Here is a 14,844-nt window from a genome sequence, read left to right on the forward strand (position 1 = left end):
TAATATATAGCTCCCTTATTAATTCGTTTCCCCTGATCTTTAACATACCATGAATGACTTTTAATTACAAACTTCATGATGCACGTAACTAAGATTTGTTTGCAGATAAAAATAAAACAGCGGCGGAAAGCTTGCACATGCTTTGTTGAGCCTGTCAGCTCGGCTTCAGGATGACAGACGTGCACAGAGGGACGTGAATCACTCTCAGCCTTTCAGTCTGAAGCTGACAGATGAACTGGTAGCTTGAAGAATTTGAGTCTAGACCAGTTTATTTCCAGGATAGATGAGAGGCAGTAAACCCAAATTACTCACAGACCAAATGATAAAGATGGGTGTTGTTCCTCAAGTCATTCATTCAAAGTAATTTATTGGTCGCTCTCTCTTTGTTAACTCGGCTGCCGGAGTAAGAATTAAGACTTTGACAGAGCGGGCTAGCTCGAGATAAGCCCAGTCCAGACAAGCATGTGTCTTTCTGTTACCCAACATCGAATCGCTGCTTTCACACTACGGTCAGGCCTGTCATCAGCTGTTATTGTCATGTTAACAGTGTTTACATGAACACTCAACTGGACTGAAATCTTGCATATGTCAAGAATGATTCACTTACCAGCCTGAGCCCACAATCCATTACATATCCGCTGAATTATTTATACAACACTGACGTACACACCGCAGATCTGACATAGTTTGTCAGTTCACTTTGATGTTTGCCTTTATGTTCTCCAACCAGATGTGATGTGGGACTGACTCACACAACCACTGAACACAATCCGGATCAAACTGGTCATGCATGCCCTTTTCTTCTACAACAAATACAATAATGAAGCATAACATTAATCCAACTCCTTCTTAAATACAGTGACTCAAATCGTTAAACATGCTATATATAAAACAATACCAACTGGCATCATTTAAAAAAAGGAATTAATTTTAAATTCACATTCGTTTGATAATGTTACCTGACTTAATGTTAGAAATGTGTGGGAAAAATCGATAAATAATCAAATTAACTTAATCGTATAAAAGTCAAATACATTACCTGATTTCTCCAGAAAACTTTCAACATGGCTAGGTTTCAAGTTGATGTCAAATGTTTGTCCTGTTTGAGCTGTAATGAACCTGTGAGAACCTCTGACAAAAAAAACCATGAAATTAAAGGAAGGCAGAAACGAGGAAAGTTTCAACCCAAAGTTTCCTTCCTAAGGCGCATCTCCCTCCCAGCAGAAGGTCAAATTAGCCCAGTTTACATCAGCCTCTCTATTCCTCCCCTCTTTTGTAGACAGCTGTGTACTCACTCTCCCCAGTGGCCGGCGATCAGCCTCTCTCTGGCCATTTTTAGCAGCGTACTGAGTGTCAGAGCAGGGCTGAGCTCTGCATGTCTGTAGCCGCTCCAGCTGGCAGCTGACCGGGCCACAGAGGTGAAGCCGTCAGTCTGGGAAGAAGCAGGTCAAACGTGCCATTACACAGGGAGCGCTACACACTTTAAAAGAAAAAGTGCTGTAGTTCTCCAAATTTAAATGGATTGTTTATGCCAATTAAGAATGTCAAATTAAAGAAATAACATTAAGATACTAAGGAATCTCTCAACTTTAACAGTGTGCACTTTGATTATGTGTGTTTTCTGTATAGTTTGACACATAAATCTGCTAGACCAATTGTGTCCCAATTTGTTGAAAAATGAGCTAAAACAATTATCATAGATTTTATTATATAAGAAATTACTATAACCAAAACCTAAATATCACAATTAACTTTGTATTGAAGATGTGCAAAAATACAAAATCATAAAGAACTACTGACTCAACTATGCCCTGACACAACCTGTTAATACTTACATCTTTATAACATTAGAAAGAGGATTGCTTGACACAAGGTCACTGTTGTAAAAGAAGTAGCTACTATAAAAGCTGTTTCAATTGATGTAAGACACTTAATATGACACACAGGTCCTGGAGTGTCATACTCATGTGTGCTTCTAGCTCCATCTCAGTCTTTCACTTTTACAGAGAGCGCTTTGTTGTAAATATGTGTTTGTGTCTTCAGTCACTACACACTTTATTTCAAGCTGCACAGCAGGCCAGCACAGTCAAAGCACAGAAGTCAAAGGAGTGATAACATGTTTTCTTTGAAAGGACTGATTTGATTTAAATATAAATGGAAACATAACGTTTGTGACTCCAGCTGCGACCTGCTGGTAGGAGCACAATCTGACGGAGAGACGAGGTCACTTCTGACTGTTCATGTTGATACAAAACATGACCTGCATTTTGCTTCTGCTGAGCTGCCAGATTGTCAGACTTCAGGCTGCTGGCATTGAGCCCACTTACCTCTGCTTCACTGTGGACATGTAAAGGGTCAATCCACCATGTTTTACAACTGGACTAAAAGTGTGTCAAAATGTTTAAGCATATTTTCCCCCTGACCACGCCCCGAGCCGTGACGTCAATGTGAAGTCACAGATCAGGACGTAGCAGGAAGTGCAGATAATTGAGTTGCTTTAAAGGAAGAGTTTTCCATTTTGTAAAATACGCAAATTCTTTCTCTTGCTTTTGGTAAAATGAGAAGATTGACACCACTCTGTCTGTGGATTAAGTGTGGAGCATCTAGCTAGATAATGTTATTTTAGCAAGAGGACTACATTTGTTTGTGTGCAAATTCAACAGATAAGATATTTGTGTTACTAACAATGTCTTTAAAGGTGAAGGTGTTTTTCAGCTTTGGACTCAACCAGATTTGCTGCTTAAAATCGTTACAGCAAGGGACTGTATGAAAACAGATGTTTAATGGTAGCTGAGGAAGGACATTTTTTTTCTGGGAACACTTTCCCTTTTAACTTGTTTTGATCCCTGCCATGTATTTTGTATCTGTAATTATTCCATGAGATTAAGAGTACAGTTAATACGTAACTCAAGGAGGTAGTCCAAAGACATAGCTGTTGTACACGCCTGCAAAACATTAAATATCAGATTTGTTTCACCTTCCCTTCTTTATTTTCAAACGGTCCCTAACCCTAACATAATCCGGCTACCTGTAGCTCCACACTGACATGTGAGTGATATCCATCTTCTCATCTAAGTGAGCAACTGAGCATATTTCCCAGAATGGCAAACGTTTCCTTTTCCTCAGACCCACAGCAGCTCACATTGAATGTTTGATATTTGATGTTTGCATCACTAATCTGCTTCCGTCTTTTCTTTGCAGCGCTCCAAAATAGCAGTTTATGAGAAAATGTGGTCATACATGAAATCCGCTGAGCCCTCAGTGTTTGCCAAGACAACACCTGACGGGGTTTCCCGGGTACGAAAGTCGAAGGGAAAGTTCGCCTTTCTTCTCGAATCCACTATGAACGAGTACATAGAGCAGCGGAAGCCCTGTGACACCATGAAAGTGGGCGGGAACCTCGACTCTAAGGGTTATGGTGTGGCCACACCGAAAGGCTCTGCATTAAGGTGGGTGGGATATTATAACAATATCCTCAATGTTGTTATAGTATTCCACCTACCCTGATGTCTCCTTTTGCAATTTTCATTTTCGTTAATTCTTTTTTTTCCAAATGTATCACTAAGTCAACAGTATTTAAATTGAATCAACACGTTCAGCCATTTTCTGTTGTGTCCGATGTATGTGGTGTGTGTCTCTGTTACTTTCTTCTTTCTCTTAAGGTTTTTATTGGTATAAATCACTCTCAGTAAATCATTTGAATGTTGATGTGCACTCTCACCCTCCCCCTCCTTGTTTGTTTTGCTCTTTTCCTTTCAATCTCTTCCCCCTCCTTGTTTCCGTGGTGCCTTCTTTTGCATTGCTTCTAACTCGACACTGAAATTTGTCTTTTTTTGCTAGTTCTAATGCTACTCTGTCAGTTGTGATGAATGTTAAGCTGCATGCTGGATGTTCTTATTTCTAGTTCAGCAATGACAGAATGTCCCCATCCCGCACACTTCAGTTACAAGCAATGTAACCTTCCATGCCACCTCTCTAATATTTATAACATTTTCTTTGCTGTAAAGATGCTTCTTACCCTTCCACACCAGTGAAATTCTTTACCAATTTGTCCCTCCCGTGCTCCCCCTATGAACCATTGATATTAATCACTATTCTTTACTAATATTCTATATTAGATTTCTCACGGACCTGTTCATTTTCTTACAAGTTATGTTTTATCGTTTCAAGAAATGCTGTTAACCTGGCAGTGTTAAAACTGAATGAGCAAGGCCTCTTGGACAAATTGAAAAACAAATGGTGGTACGACAAGGGAGAGTGCGGCAGCGGGGGAGGTGACTCTAAGGTCAGCCTCAATGTCACCAAAGTCGGGTATCCTAGAACAGAGTAATCGGCAAGGCTGTCCTCACTGAATGAACCTTTTGGGCCTGAATATCTTCAGATAATTAATGCATTAATACAGTAAATTATTTAGTGTGCAAATGTGATCAACTGGGAACCCTTTACTTGGCTAATGGAGGAGGAAAAAAAGCCCAGCTATGTATGAAAAATGCAGGAGTAGGACTTTGGAAGCTCAGGTAAAAGACTAATAAACGTTGACAAATATTTAAAGTAGTTACTTATATGTTTTTGGTCTGTAGTTATGAAAGACAGAGCATTTCTTCTTTGTTTTTTGTATCTACATGCCAAAATGTACACTTATTATCTTCATATAGGCTTATAGTGAGAATGATGAAAGGCTAAATTCAATCTAAAAGATAAACTTAGAAAGCACTCTCCAATCTGCCGCCTGGGCGTTAGGGCAGGCACGGGGAACAGCGTTGTCTTGAGGGGACTAAGCATCGCAGGCAAACGTGAGAATTCTAATGACAGACTGACAACTAACGGTCCAAACTTCTCTGTCCAACATCCTCTCACTGAAATCAAGCGTTAAGACTGACAGACACCTTTGGTTGGTCTTGATCCAAGGCCAGTCAAAGTCTATCCATGGCCACCCTGACCTGGTAAACCCTGTTAGAGACTAAGGTAGGAACAGGGGCCTCATTTTGACAAGGGCATTTGATTTGAATCTCACTTTTCTTTTCATATATATATATATATACTTTCTTAGTGTGCATAAAGGTGGTGAGTGAGTCTGAATGCATTCACATGTTGTAGTCAGGATATATAACTTTTGCTTAACAGTGGCCACTAGTGAACAAAAGTGGCAACTACAAGAAGATGGTACATTGAGCTTTCTATAGTGTTTACTACTTCTTTAATTTTGTTACTAAAGCTTGAAGCTTTGGTGTTTTTTTACATTTTGAAACATAGTGTTACTGTTGCAAGTGTAGAGCAGAGTGTACTTTTTTTTTTAAAGTAAGCTTACATTAGCTAACGGTAACTTCTGGTCAAAACAGATCAAGTAAGGCCGAAGCAGCAAACGGCTTACTCAAATAAGTCTTTGTTGCATAATAAAGTTTGTGTTTTTTTTATTTTCTCACACACCAGAGGTGCACATACAAGTCAGCTCTGCAGACGAGATTTTCCTCTTTGTCAAAAAAAATGTTGACACTAACAGGGTTTGTCTTCCGTCAAATCTCTTGTGCATCTTCTCTATAAATGAGGCCCCTGATCTTGTGTTTGAGAACAGCAGGGCGGGCGCAGAAAGAGCCTAATAGTGGATCCATCTCTGCCTCTGCTCTTCAGCTTGCATCATGACCACAGTACACTCGGCACATTGTGAGAGAAGAGACAAGGCAAAACTTTGCTGTTATTGACTCAAGTCATCCATTCCTGAGTGAGCAGGATATAGATACTTCCAGTGGGATAACACAAAGAAAATGTCTTCTCTCGCTGGCAATTTGCCCCGACCCCTGGGTTAGAAAGAGAGAGTAGAAAATCAGTGTAAGTCTATCACATCTGACTGCCACATTTCTATGTCCTTATTTCACTTTCAGAAATGTACATGTGAGTAATTTGACAATGACATGAAAATATATTGTATGTAACTACCACTGAGAAAAATATGACATTCAAACATGACATTTTAACAATAGGTCTCTGGAATCAAATTCAGATTTTACATCAATATATTAGAAATCAATTATTTAATGTTTTTATTTTCAGACATGCTCACTTAAACCAAACAAAACTCCATACAGAACATGTCTACTAATGTTTACAGGTACTATTCATTTATCATAGATGGTTGATTTTCGATTATGACATCCTTCTGGGTATTTTACATTTCATACTGTGTGATGTTTATTTGACATCATGCAGTATGGGTCGTATGCCTTGATTTGCCCATGAGAGTCAGATTTGTGCATGTGTTTGTCGTGTGAGTTGGTTTGTGTGCTCATGAATGTTTTAAGGCGCTTGTTTCCTGTTTTGCAGACAGACTGAAGGGTACAGTTCTGATGTGACTTTATTCAGAAAGAGCAGAACTTAAATCAAACCTTTCACCCTGGAAAACCATCAGGGGGCGGACACTATATTAGAAACACCTGTACAATGTATGAGATACAAAACAGCAATAAATGTTATCTTTGTGAAGTAGTCCTAGGAATAAGTACAATACAAGTTACTATACAGGTGAATTTATACCTTTCCAGCACAGCCTCAATAGAAACTGAACATGATCAATTAAACTGCACAAACATGAGACTTATAGCGCTCGATGTTGTATTACATTTCATAGATTGAAAAGTTGTTAATGATATTCTGTCCATCCCGCCTGTGCTTAATCAGAGGGTTGGATTGGTGTACCCTGAATTTAAAGTTCTAATGTAGCATGAGTCATAATTACAGTGACTGGTACACAAAGCAAACACAACCTATAATTATTCACTCTACTCCTTCTACTTATACTCGTACTTCTTACTACAACCAAACTCAGGGCAGAACTTATTCGTAGCTGATGCAACAGGCCAAAGGTTGTGTTTAAAAAAAAATGCAGACAGCTTCAAAGTTTTACAATGAGCGTGCATTTAGGAATGTTTGATTCTTACATTGCTGGAGTGAAACGCAGCTTTAACATTTCTGTAAACACATTTGTTTACAACACTTTGCTCAGTGGCCCAAAAATGTTCACTGCACACTGCACACATGAGATTTTAACCTCAAACTGTAGGAAGAACAATTCAATTCATATTTTTAAGCAAAAGGAATAAATAGCTTAGTATAAAAAGCTTCCAAGCAACAGGATGGCCTAAAGACATCCCCTCTGATACAATGTTTATTAAAACCTGATATTTCTCAGGCAAACTTTTTAAAAACTGGCGCTTTTGAAATCTGCTCCTGTGTTCATAACCCTATTCAACAGATTCTTCTGCTAAAAAAAGTATCCCATTCAGCCTATAGCATTTTACATTGTCTTGAAATTGAACACTTTTGTAACTACATTTTTCACCTTTTTCTCTCTCAGATCTACAGCCTCATCTGTTGAGTGGTTTATTAACTGCTTGTATATCCGTCTGCTGTTCCTTCTTTTCCTCGCCCAGGAAAACCACAATAACCAAAGCCACCATGTCCACACACACGCAACTGTGTGTATGTGTGCGAGGGTGTGCCTCTCGTTGGTCTATGGACCTATATTATAGAGATTAAATTAGTTGTTCTTTTAATGGGAGACCAAATGTGTATCTTAGCCTGCTGTCCCTTTTTAGTTCCCCAGGAAACCCCAATAACTAAAGCACCTGTGTCCACACGCATGCAATGAAATGTGCTTGCTTATATTTACATTCAAGAGCAAACGTATTTTGTCATAAGAGCTGGTGAATGTTGTTTAATCTATTCACATGTGCCCGTTTTAGTCCTTGAGAGAATCAAGGCACTTTGTATCATAAAACATACATTTGCTTTCTGAAGAAAAAGACATATCTGATTGTTAAACTCGATCCAAAATCACTAATCTTTTCAATCGGACAGTGACCAGAGCAGTGAGGAGCCCTGAGCTCAGTTATTGTGTTCAGTGGGCTGATTTCTTGATGCTGTTTTACTTGTTTTATGTCTTTATTATTATTTTCTAATGACCTTAGTAAGTTTATTGTCATACAGCAAATGTTTTTATTTCCTTAATGCTTGTGATCTTGACAGGAAATGTAGATATTACTTTTAACATTTTGAAGGTTAAGGCATTGAATTAGTCCCTATAAAAGATTCAAGATCAGAAAGGGTTCATATAAGCATATGAATAATAAGCAATGACAAGTAAATGTTGTAAAGCTAAAATGTATGTAGGCCTATGAGTAATGATGACAACAAGGGTGAAAAGAGAAATGCCTTTTAAATATATATTTAATTTTATTTATTTCTATCGTCCAATAGATGTGTGCTAGGCGTTTTCCCAATCTATGAAAACTACAGACTGCTGCTTATACAATATACCAAATAGGCCTAAAGCTACATTTTCACCTTCTGTGTAGTTGAAGAATGGAGGGTTTAAAAAACCTTTTAAAACAGTAATTAAGCAATGTATGTTTATTTTTTTATGACGGCTAATCATTTATGTGGATGAATTAACCCTAAATTACTTTCAAAGAGCAGAAGTTTTTAGTGTACTGCAAAGCAAGTCCTTCCTGCTTATAGGTGCCCTTTTTAAGTTGTAGAATTTCAGTCTATTTGGATTCTATTCTGGTTATTATTTATTTTTATTTTTTCTTATATGTCGTTTTTGGGCTTTTTATGCCTTTATTTCGAGATAGGTCAGTGGACAGTGTCAGAAATCAGGGAGAGAGAGTGGGGAATGACATGCAGGAAATGAGCCACAGGTCGGATTCAAACCTGGGATGCCTGCTTGGAGATTTAAAGTCTCCGTACATGAGGCGTGTGCACTAACCACTGCTCCATCAGAGCCCCTGGTGATAATTCCTGAGAAGAAAATGTAAAATAGATATCTAAGTCTGTCCAAACTGTGAGTGTGGACAGTGCTCTTGATAAAAAACGTTAAAAAGACCATGGCCACCACCTGGTGGTGTGTGTGTGAGGTCTTAATCTGATCCACAGCACATGTTGATTTATCATTTACAATGAGAGGACATAGAGGGTGATTAGAACAGATCATGTTGTTGTGAAGCAGGTTAGATATGATGTTAATGTAATAATCATAAATCCGTGTCATGTAATAAAAGTTTTTAAATGAGAAAGAAAAAGCAATTTAAATGTAAAATCAACACTGAATCAGTTAATGAAGCTTAATGTTGATGTGTTGTTGTGATAAATAACTCTTACTTTAAAAACATAGCTCATACAAAGTCCTTGGATTTCTCGCTGCAGCTCCTGAATAGATGCAAACATCCCACCATTGAGCTTTTTTCTTGCAATTCATCATCATTTTGTCTCTTTAATGGATTATAAGAAGAAAGAGCATCAAGTGTTACAATCTTCAGTTCATGTAAGAAAACAGTGATTTGCCTTTCCCATCATAACTCTGCCTTTCTAACTACTCTGAGTGCTGAACAGGACTTCAGATCATCCATATGTCATCATGCATGACTGCTTTATGTTTGTTTCTACACGTTTTGATAAACAGATAACTTGATTTGTATTCTATTTGACATACAAAGAACACAGTGGTGAATACAATATATTTGATCATGTTGGATTACAAACTGTTTATATGATGTTTTCTGAAAGGAAATAAGCCTGGAAATCTATCAGTCAAGGAAATCAAGTGTAATGTCTTGCAAAACAAAAAACCCAAACCATTAAAATCTGTCTTTATAGCCTCTAATATCTGGATTTGATTGACCTGGTTTGACTGGTTATCATTTAGAAACCCCCCTAAATATGGATATTTGCATTTTGCTCTCCTGATTGGTGAAGTTCTCAATGTGGGGATCACAGGTGAACACTTGGGCTGATTTTGCAAGACATTATCCTCTTATAGCTGATAATAAAATTGGACTGCTGTGTTTTGTCTTTTAGTCAAGAAAGGGTTCCTGTTAGATCCACCTTGCTTAACATCTAAAAGGCTGCCCATAGCAAAACAACAACAACAAAAAACGAGTGCCCTCAGCAATACCTGCCTCTGTTTTCTTTCATTCTGCAAAGCTATGCAGCAGCTGCTTTATTCTGCAAGTTCAAATCTTTTCTCTTCTTGTGATCAGTGTGTGCCGATTACTCAAAGCGATATAGGTGGGGTCTGGCATGCTAGGGTAGTCATGGATTATGAAAGGTCATATATTTATATACACATTTATACATACTGTAGTGTTGCCTGCTATATGTGATGTGTTGGCCAGGACCCTACTCTATCGCTTTGCACAGTACAAAGTAGTTTTTAAAAAGTTGAATAACATAAAATAACATAATAAAATGTTATTTATGTTATTTCCCACGTGAAGAACTCCTGTAAACCTTGCAGTATTGAAACTCAGTGAACAAGGCATCTTAGACAAGCTGAAAAACAAATGGTGGTACGATAAGGGTGAATGTGGAACCAAGGACTCTGGAAGTAAGGTCAGTCGCTGCAGGTCTTTTTATACTGATTCCAAAATGCATTTTGACCAACTGTTCATATGCAAACATTAAAAAAAAAAAAAAAAACACATTTTCTCCCCAACATGACATATATCTAAATGTCTTCCCTCACAGTAACATGTGAAAGACGTTAAAAAAAAAAAAAGATCCACTTGACACATAGCTGTAATCCATTTACACTGTGATCATAATTCATCGCATTGACATTATTTCATTGTATGCAGACAATACCAGATTATTAAATTTCAGCATGATTACACATTTTTTAGTCATGCCATAAAAATATGAAAGTTGAACCATTGAATTGAAATCATTATACTGCTATTTTCTTGGTCCAAACCTTTATTGAAATGTAGTTTATTGGTGTTCATTATTTGTGTACACAAGGTGCCTTTTTAACTGCAAGACAACCCGCTAGTTCATTTCCAAAGGCATCTGTGTTCTGACAGTCCAAAATGACCTTTAAATACCACCAGAGCACAACTTGTGCAAATAATATGTCACAGTCAGGCCTCTTTGTTTGATTGTCACAGTAAGGAACATATTTTAAGCTCTATGTAAATAAGCCAGTTAACTTTACTTTTTAAGAAATAAAAACTTAAGTTTACTGCCTTTAGGAAGACAAAGTCTCCCCAGGCATAGATTTACAAATGGTCAAACTCGTAAATTAATTTCAATACCAACGTTTGGCTTTTAATAGCAGCAAAATGGTTCAATTCACCTTCCACAGCTTGCCACTTTGAATGTATAAATGCAAATGTATTGAAGTTGAGAAGCTTTGAGTTAGAATCCAGGGATTTAATCTGTAGACCTGTACGACCATGACCGCCTTCCGCTAGAGGTAGTCTCGTAAAGAGACCACAAAGCAGAACAGATAGAATGTCTCTCTACATTCACCTTCATACTTCTTTAGAGTAGAAATGACCTGAGAGGGGGAATCAGACACATTTAGCTTGTTCTAATATTACTCTTATAGGCTACTTTAGACACCTACAGTATATCTCATGGGGTTTAGTAGACAGTCAGCAGCCTTCTCAGAGTTACAGTGTAGTCATAGTGAAGCAGGATGTTCATATAGGATCTGTTTGTGTGGGTGTATATATGGTCTTAGATGTCAGCTTCATTCTGCCAGTTCAAGAAGTCTTAACGGTGGTCTCTACCTCCCCCAGGACAAGACAAGTGCACTAAGTCTGAGCAACGTGGCAGGAGTCTTCTATATTCTAGTCGGAGGGCTCGGCCTGGCTATGACTGTGGCTTTGATAGAGTTCTGCTATAAGTCACGGCAAGAAACCAAAAGACTGAAGCTGGCAAAGAATTCCCAAAACTTTAAGCCAGCCCCTCCAGCAAACGCCCAGAACTTTGCAACGTATCGTGAAGGCTACAACGTGTACGGGACAGAGAGTGTGAAAATCTAGAGGGTACGTGTTTCATTGTTGATTCCATACTTTCTAACTTAAAACACAGTGACACATCATTCAGGGATTTAGTGGATTCAGCTCATCTAAATAACTTAAAGGTTCAATGGTATCAAATGAGATATGTTCACTTTTTTAAATTTCTGTGTCTATGTTACCAATTCTTCATTTTGGACTTCTCCATGTTGTGTTTTGGACCCAATATAAGCTAAGAAGTGAGAAAGTAGAGCACAAGAAATCTGCCAATTTGTGCAAACAAATACTTTATGTATTACTAGATGTTTAGTCACTGGAAAAATGGAGAAAGATTCCCTCGACGGGTTGTACAAATAAAGTATACAACACAGCAGGATGTGTTTGTTAGACATTTTGCATTAGAAATACCCCAAAAACAAAGTCAACAACTAACACAGCCAAGACTGATTTTAGTTAAGGTGACATAGACTAAATGGAATTTGACTTTGTCCAAGTGGCCCCTTGATGAACTTCAGTTTGGGGACTTCCTCCGCTTTATTTCTTAACACAGAGGTTGCCTGGAGGTAAATATGCAGAAACAAATAACAGTGTGCTTGCTACTTTTTTGGACCTCAGGTTCAAGCAAATACAACTGAAGGTTTTTTTATTTTTAGAAATAATGAGCTCATGATATGACAGATCTAAACTGATCTCGAAAACACTTTCTTGCATGTAGTTAACGGAAAACAAGATTCCCTTCTGTTTGTCTTTAACAGGTCTTCATGCAAAATGCAGTTTCATGCTCTTTTCTTTTTATTATAATAAAAACAGTATTATGATGACGTTTAGTATAATATAGTAAAGTAAAGTGTAGTAAAGTATAGTATAGTTCCAAAGTCAATCCACACTCATTTTGATGTTTGTCAATGCTAATTTGACCCAGTGTTTAAGGATTTTGGAACTTTATACATCAAGTCCATGAGAAACAACTCTGATGGCCTTATACTTTCACAAGTCAAGATAACTGGAATAATTGAACTCAAGAACAATTAACTGGAGTACTTAAATCTATTAACTATCAATGGCAGCAGGGAAGCTTAAACGTCTGCGTTGAACAAACCTTAAACCTTTCTTTCCCCGTCCTCATTCTCTGGCCTTGCAGGAGTAAAGATGTGTTGATTCCCACTGGAGTTTCTGGAAGGAAACAGCCACTCTGTGTGACCCCGACACCCCGAGGCTGTCATCCTGGAGGCGACAGCCCTCTTTGTCATCTGCTTGGACTCAAGCCTACAAGTCAACAAGTGCTCATTCTGGGCTGTGAGGCCCGTCACACTAACAGAGGACAATGACGCAACAGGACTTTTGCTTCTGGAAACATGAGATTTGCCTCTTGTAGTGCCTTAAGGAGCATTTTCGCCGTCATGGCAATGCAAATAAAAATTTAATAACTTGAAAATTTGAAAAATAATCCACGGGACGAGGGCAACGCTTCAAATGACGATTAGATGAACTGTTGTAATTTCAGTTGTTTCCTATTGTGGAGAAGAAAAAAAAGCCATGATTTGCAATCAAACCATCCTTGAATACTTATTATGAAGTCATTTGAATCCTTTACAGACATATTTTTGTGGTGAAATCTTAAGTTGGATAAATGTTATATTTAGTGAAGTAAAGTCATTTTCTTGTTTTAATATAAGACTATTTTCAGTTTCATAATATTTAGGAAAAAGCATCAATAATAGTTTTAAGCAACGATTAAAAGAACAACATTGTACCCCAACTTTTACTCAGAGAATAATAATATGAAACTAGGTGGTGTTATTTTAAAGCCTGTTGGACATCATGTGCAACTGACTCTGTTTTCATTTAGGTGCTTTTGTTTCAAATCAACCAAGTGCATTTGTTTCAACTGCCACTACTTTGAAATGAAAGACCATTTTTTAATGAATTGAAATCTGCTTTTAATCACTTAGTGCTATACTGTTGCAATCAAAAGCATTATAAATCCTTAGAGAGTGACCCCCCTTTTTCTGTTTCATCACATTTAACTGCGCTTATGGTTTACACTTTGTACACACATAGAAGCTGTTCTCATGTAAATGCAGTATCTGCAGCTGTGAATCTCAACATTTTTGGTAAACGATAACACACCATGGCTTCTTTGGTTGTGATGAGCTTTCTGTGTCTATGCATCATGCAGAAGGTGAGCCGGTGAATTGTACATTGAGGAAGGAGAGCTACAAATGAAACATTTTGTCTGTTTGCATAAGTGAATTTTTTATAAACTGAGGGAAAAACCTACCAACGCTACAAACTATGTACGCCTACATTTGTTTAGTATATCAGACGTTCTCATTTGATTCCCCCTGGATAAAGTGCATGTGAATTTGGTGGTAGTACGACCAAACTGCAACTCGAAATGGACCCTGGTTTAGTTAGCGTCCAATAACCACTTCTGAGCCAGTTTGGTTTAAATTTTTCCAAATCATTTGTAAAGGTACCTCAACCATGAGTTGCATGTATGGACACAATGAACCTCTGTGGAGAGGTCGTGTACAAAGGATTTTATTACATTTCCTTAATAAAAGCAGGTTTATATGAACCTTTTGGACTACCTCTGATTTTGCATTTAGTAAAAAAAAAAATATCCAAACTGTCAATGTGAACGTTGTAAAGTTTCTACTGATAAAGATCTTAACACTTCACTGAAGATTACTGTTAGATTAATCAACAACATATTTCCCTAAGTATGGAGCCTAAATGTACCAGGAAAGATTGAATGCTCAAAAATGTATCCCAAAAACTTAAACTACTTGTAGATGAACAAAACTGGACATTTTAGCACATTTTATTTTAGCTTATTCTAAGACTTTTATTTTATACATCTGTGGCATTTACTTCTAACGTTCCTGGAATTGCTGAATATCTGAGTTACCATACTTTAAAAGCATTTACATCCATTATTAAAAGTCAATTCTGATGACTCTAGCTGAGCCCTGATATAAAACTGAAGGGGTTTTTATTTATAAGGGGAGTAAGTGATTTCTCAGTCACACTGTTTCAAATAAAG

At 37.6% G+C, this 14,844-nt stretch overlaps 1 protein-coding gene across 7 annotated transcripts in view; it reads left to right on the forward strand.

Annotated features, from left to right (window-relative positions):
* Window positions 1-14,376, forward strand: part of gria3a (glutamate receptor, ionotropic, AMPA 3a) — a 78,334-nt gene extending 63,958 nt beyond the window's left edge. For 2 of the 7 annotated variants that reach the window (XM_061055486.1, XM_061055490.1), the window contains exons 13-16: window positions 3,202-3,449; window positions 4,171-4,285; window positions 11,574-11,822; window positions 12,937-14,376. In XM_061055486.1, the coding sequence (XP_060911469.1) occupies window positions 3,202-3,449; window positions 4,171-4,285; window positions 11,574-11,819 (609 nt within the window). In that variant the 3' untranslated portion in view covers window positions 11,820-11,822; window positions 12,937-14,376. Of the gene's footprint in view, window positions 1-3,201; window positions 3,450-4,170; window positions 4,286-10,268; window positions 10,456-11,573; window positions 11,823-12,936 lie in introns of those variants that run through there. The other 5 variants (XM_061055487.1, XM_061055488.1, XR_009675793.1 and 2 more) reach the window with 4 other exon arrangements.
* The last annotated feature ends 468 nt before the right edge of the window (window positions 14,377-14,844 follow it).

The sequence above is a fragment of the Labrus mixtus genome, chromosome 14 (assembly GCF_963584025.1).
Source record: "Labrus mixtus chromosome 14, fLabMix1.1, whole genome shotgun sequence".
Classification (NCBI taxonomy): Eukaryota; Metazoa; Chordata; class Actinopteri; order Labriformes; family Labridae; genus Labrus; species Labrus mixtus.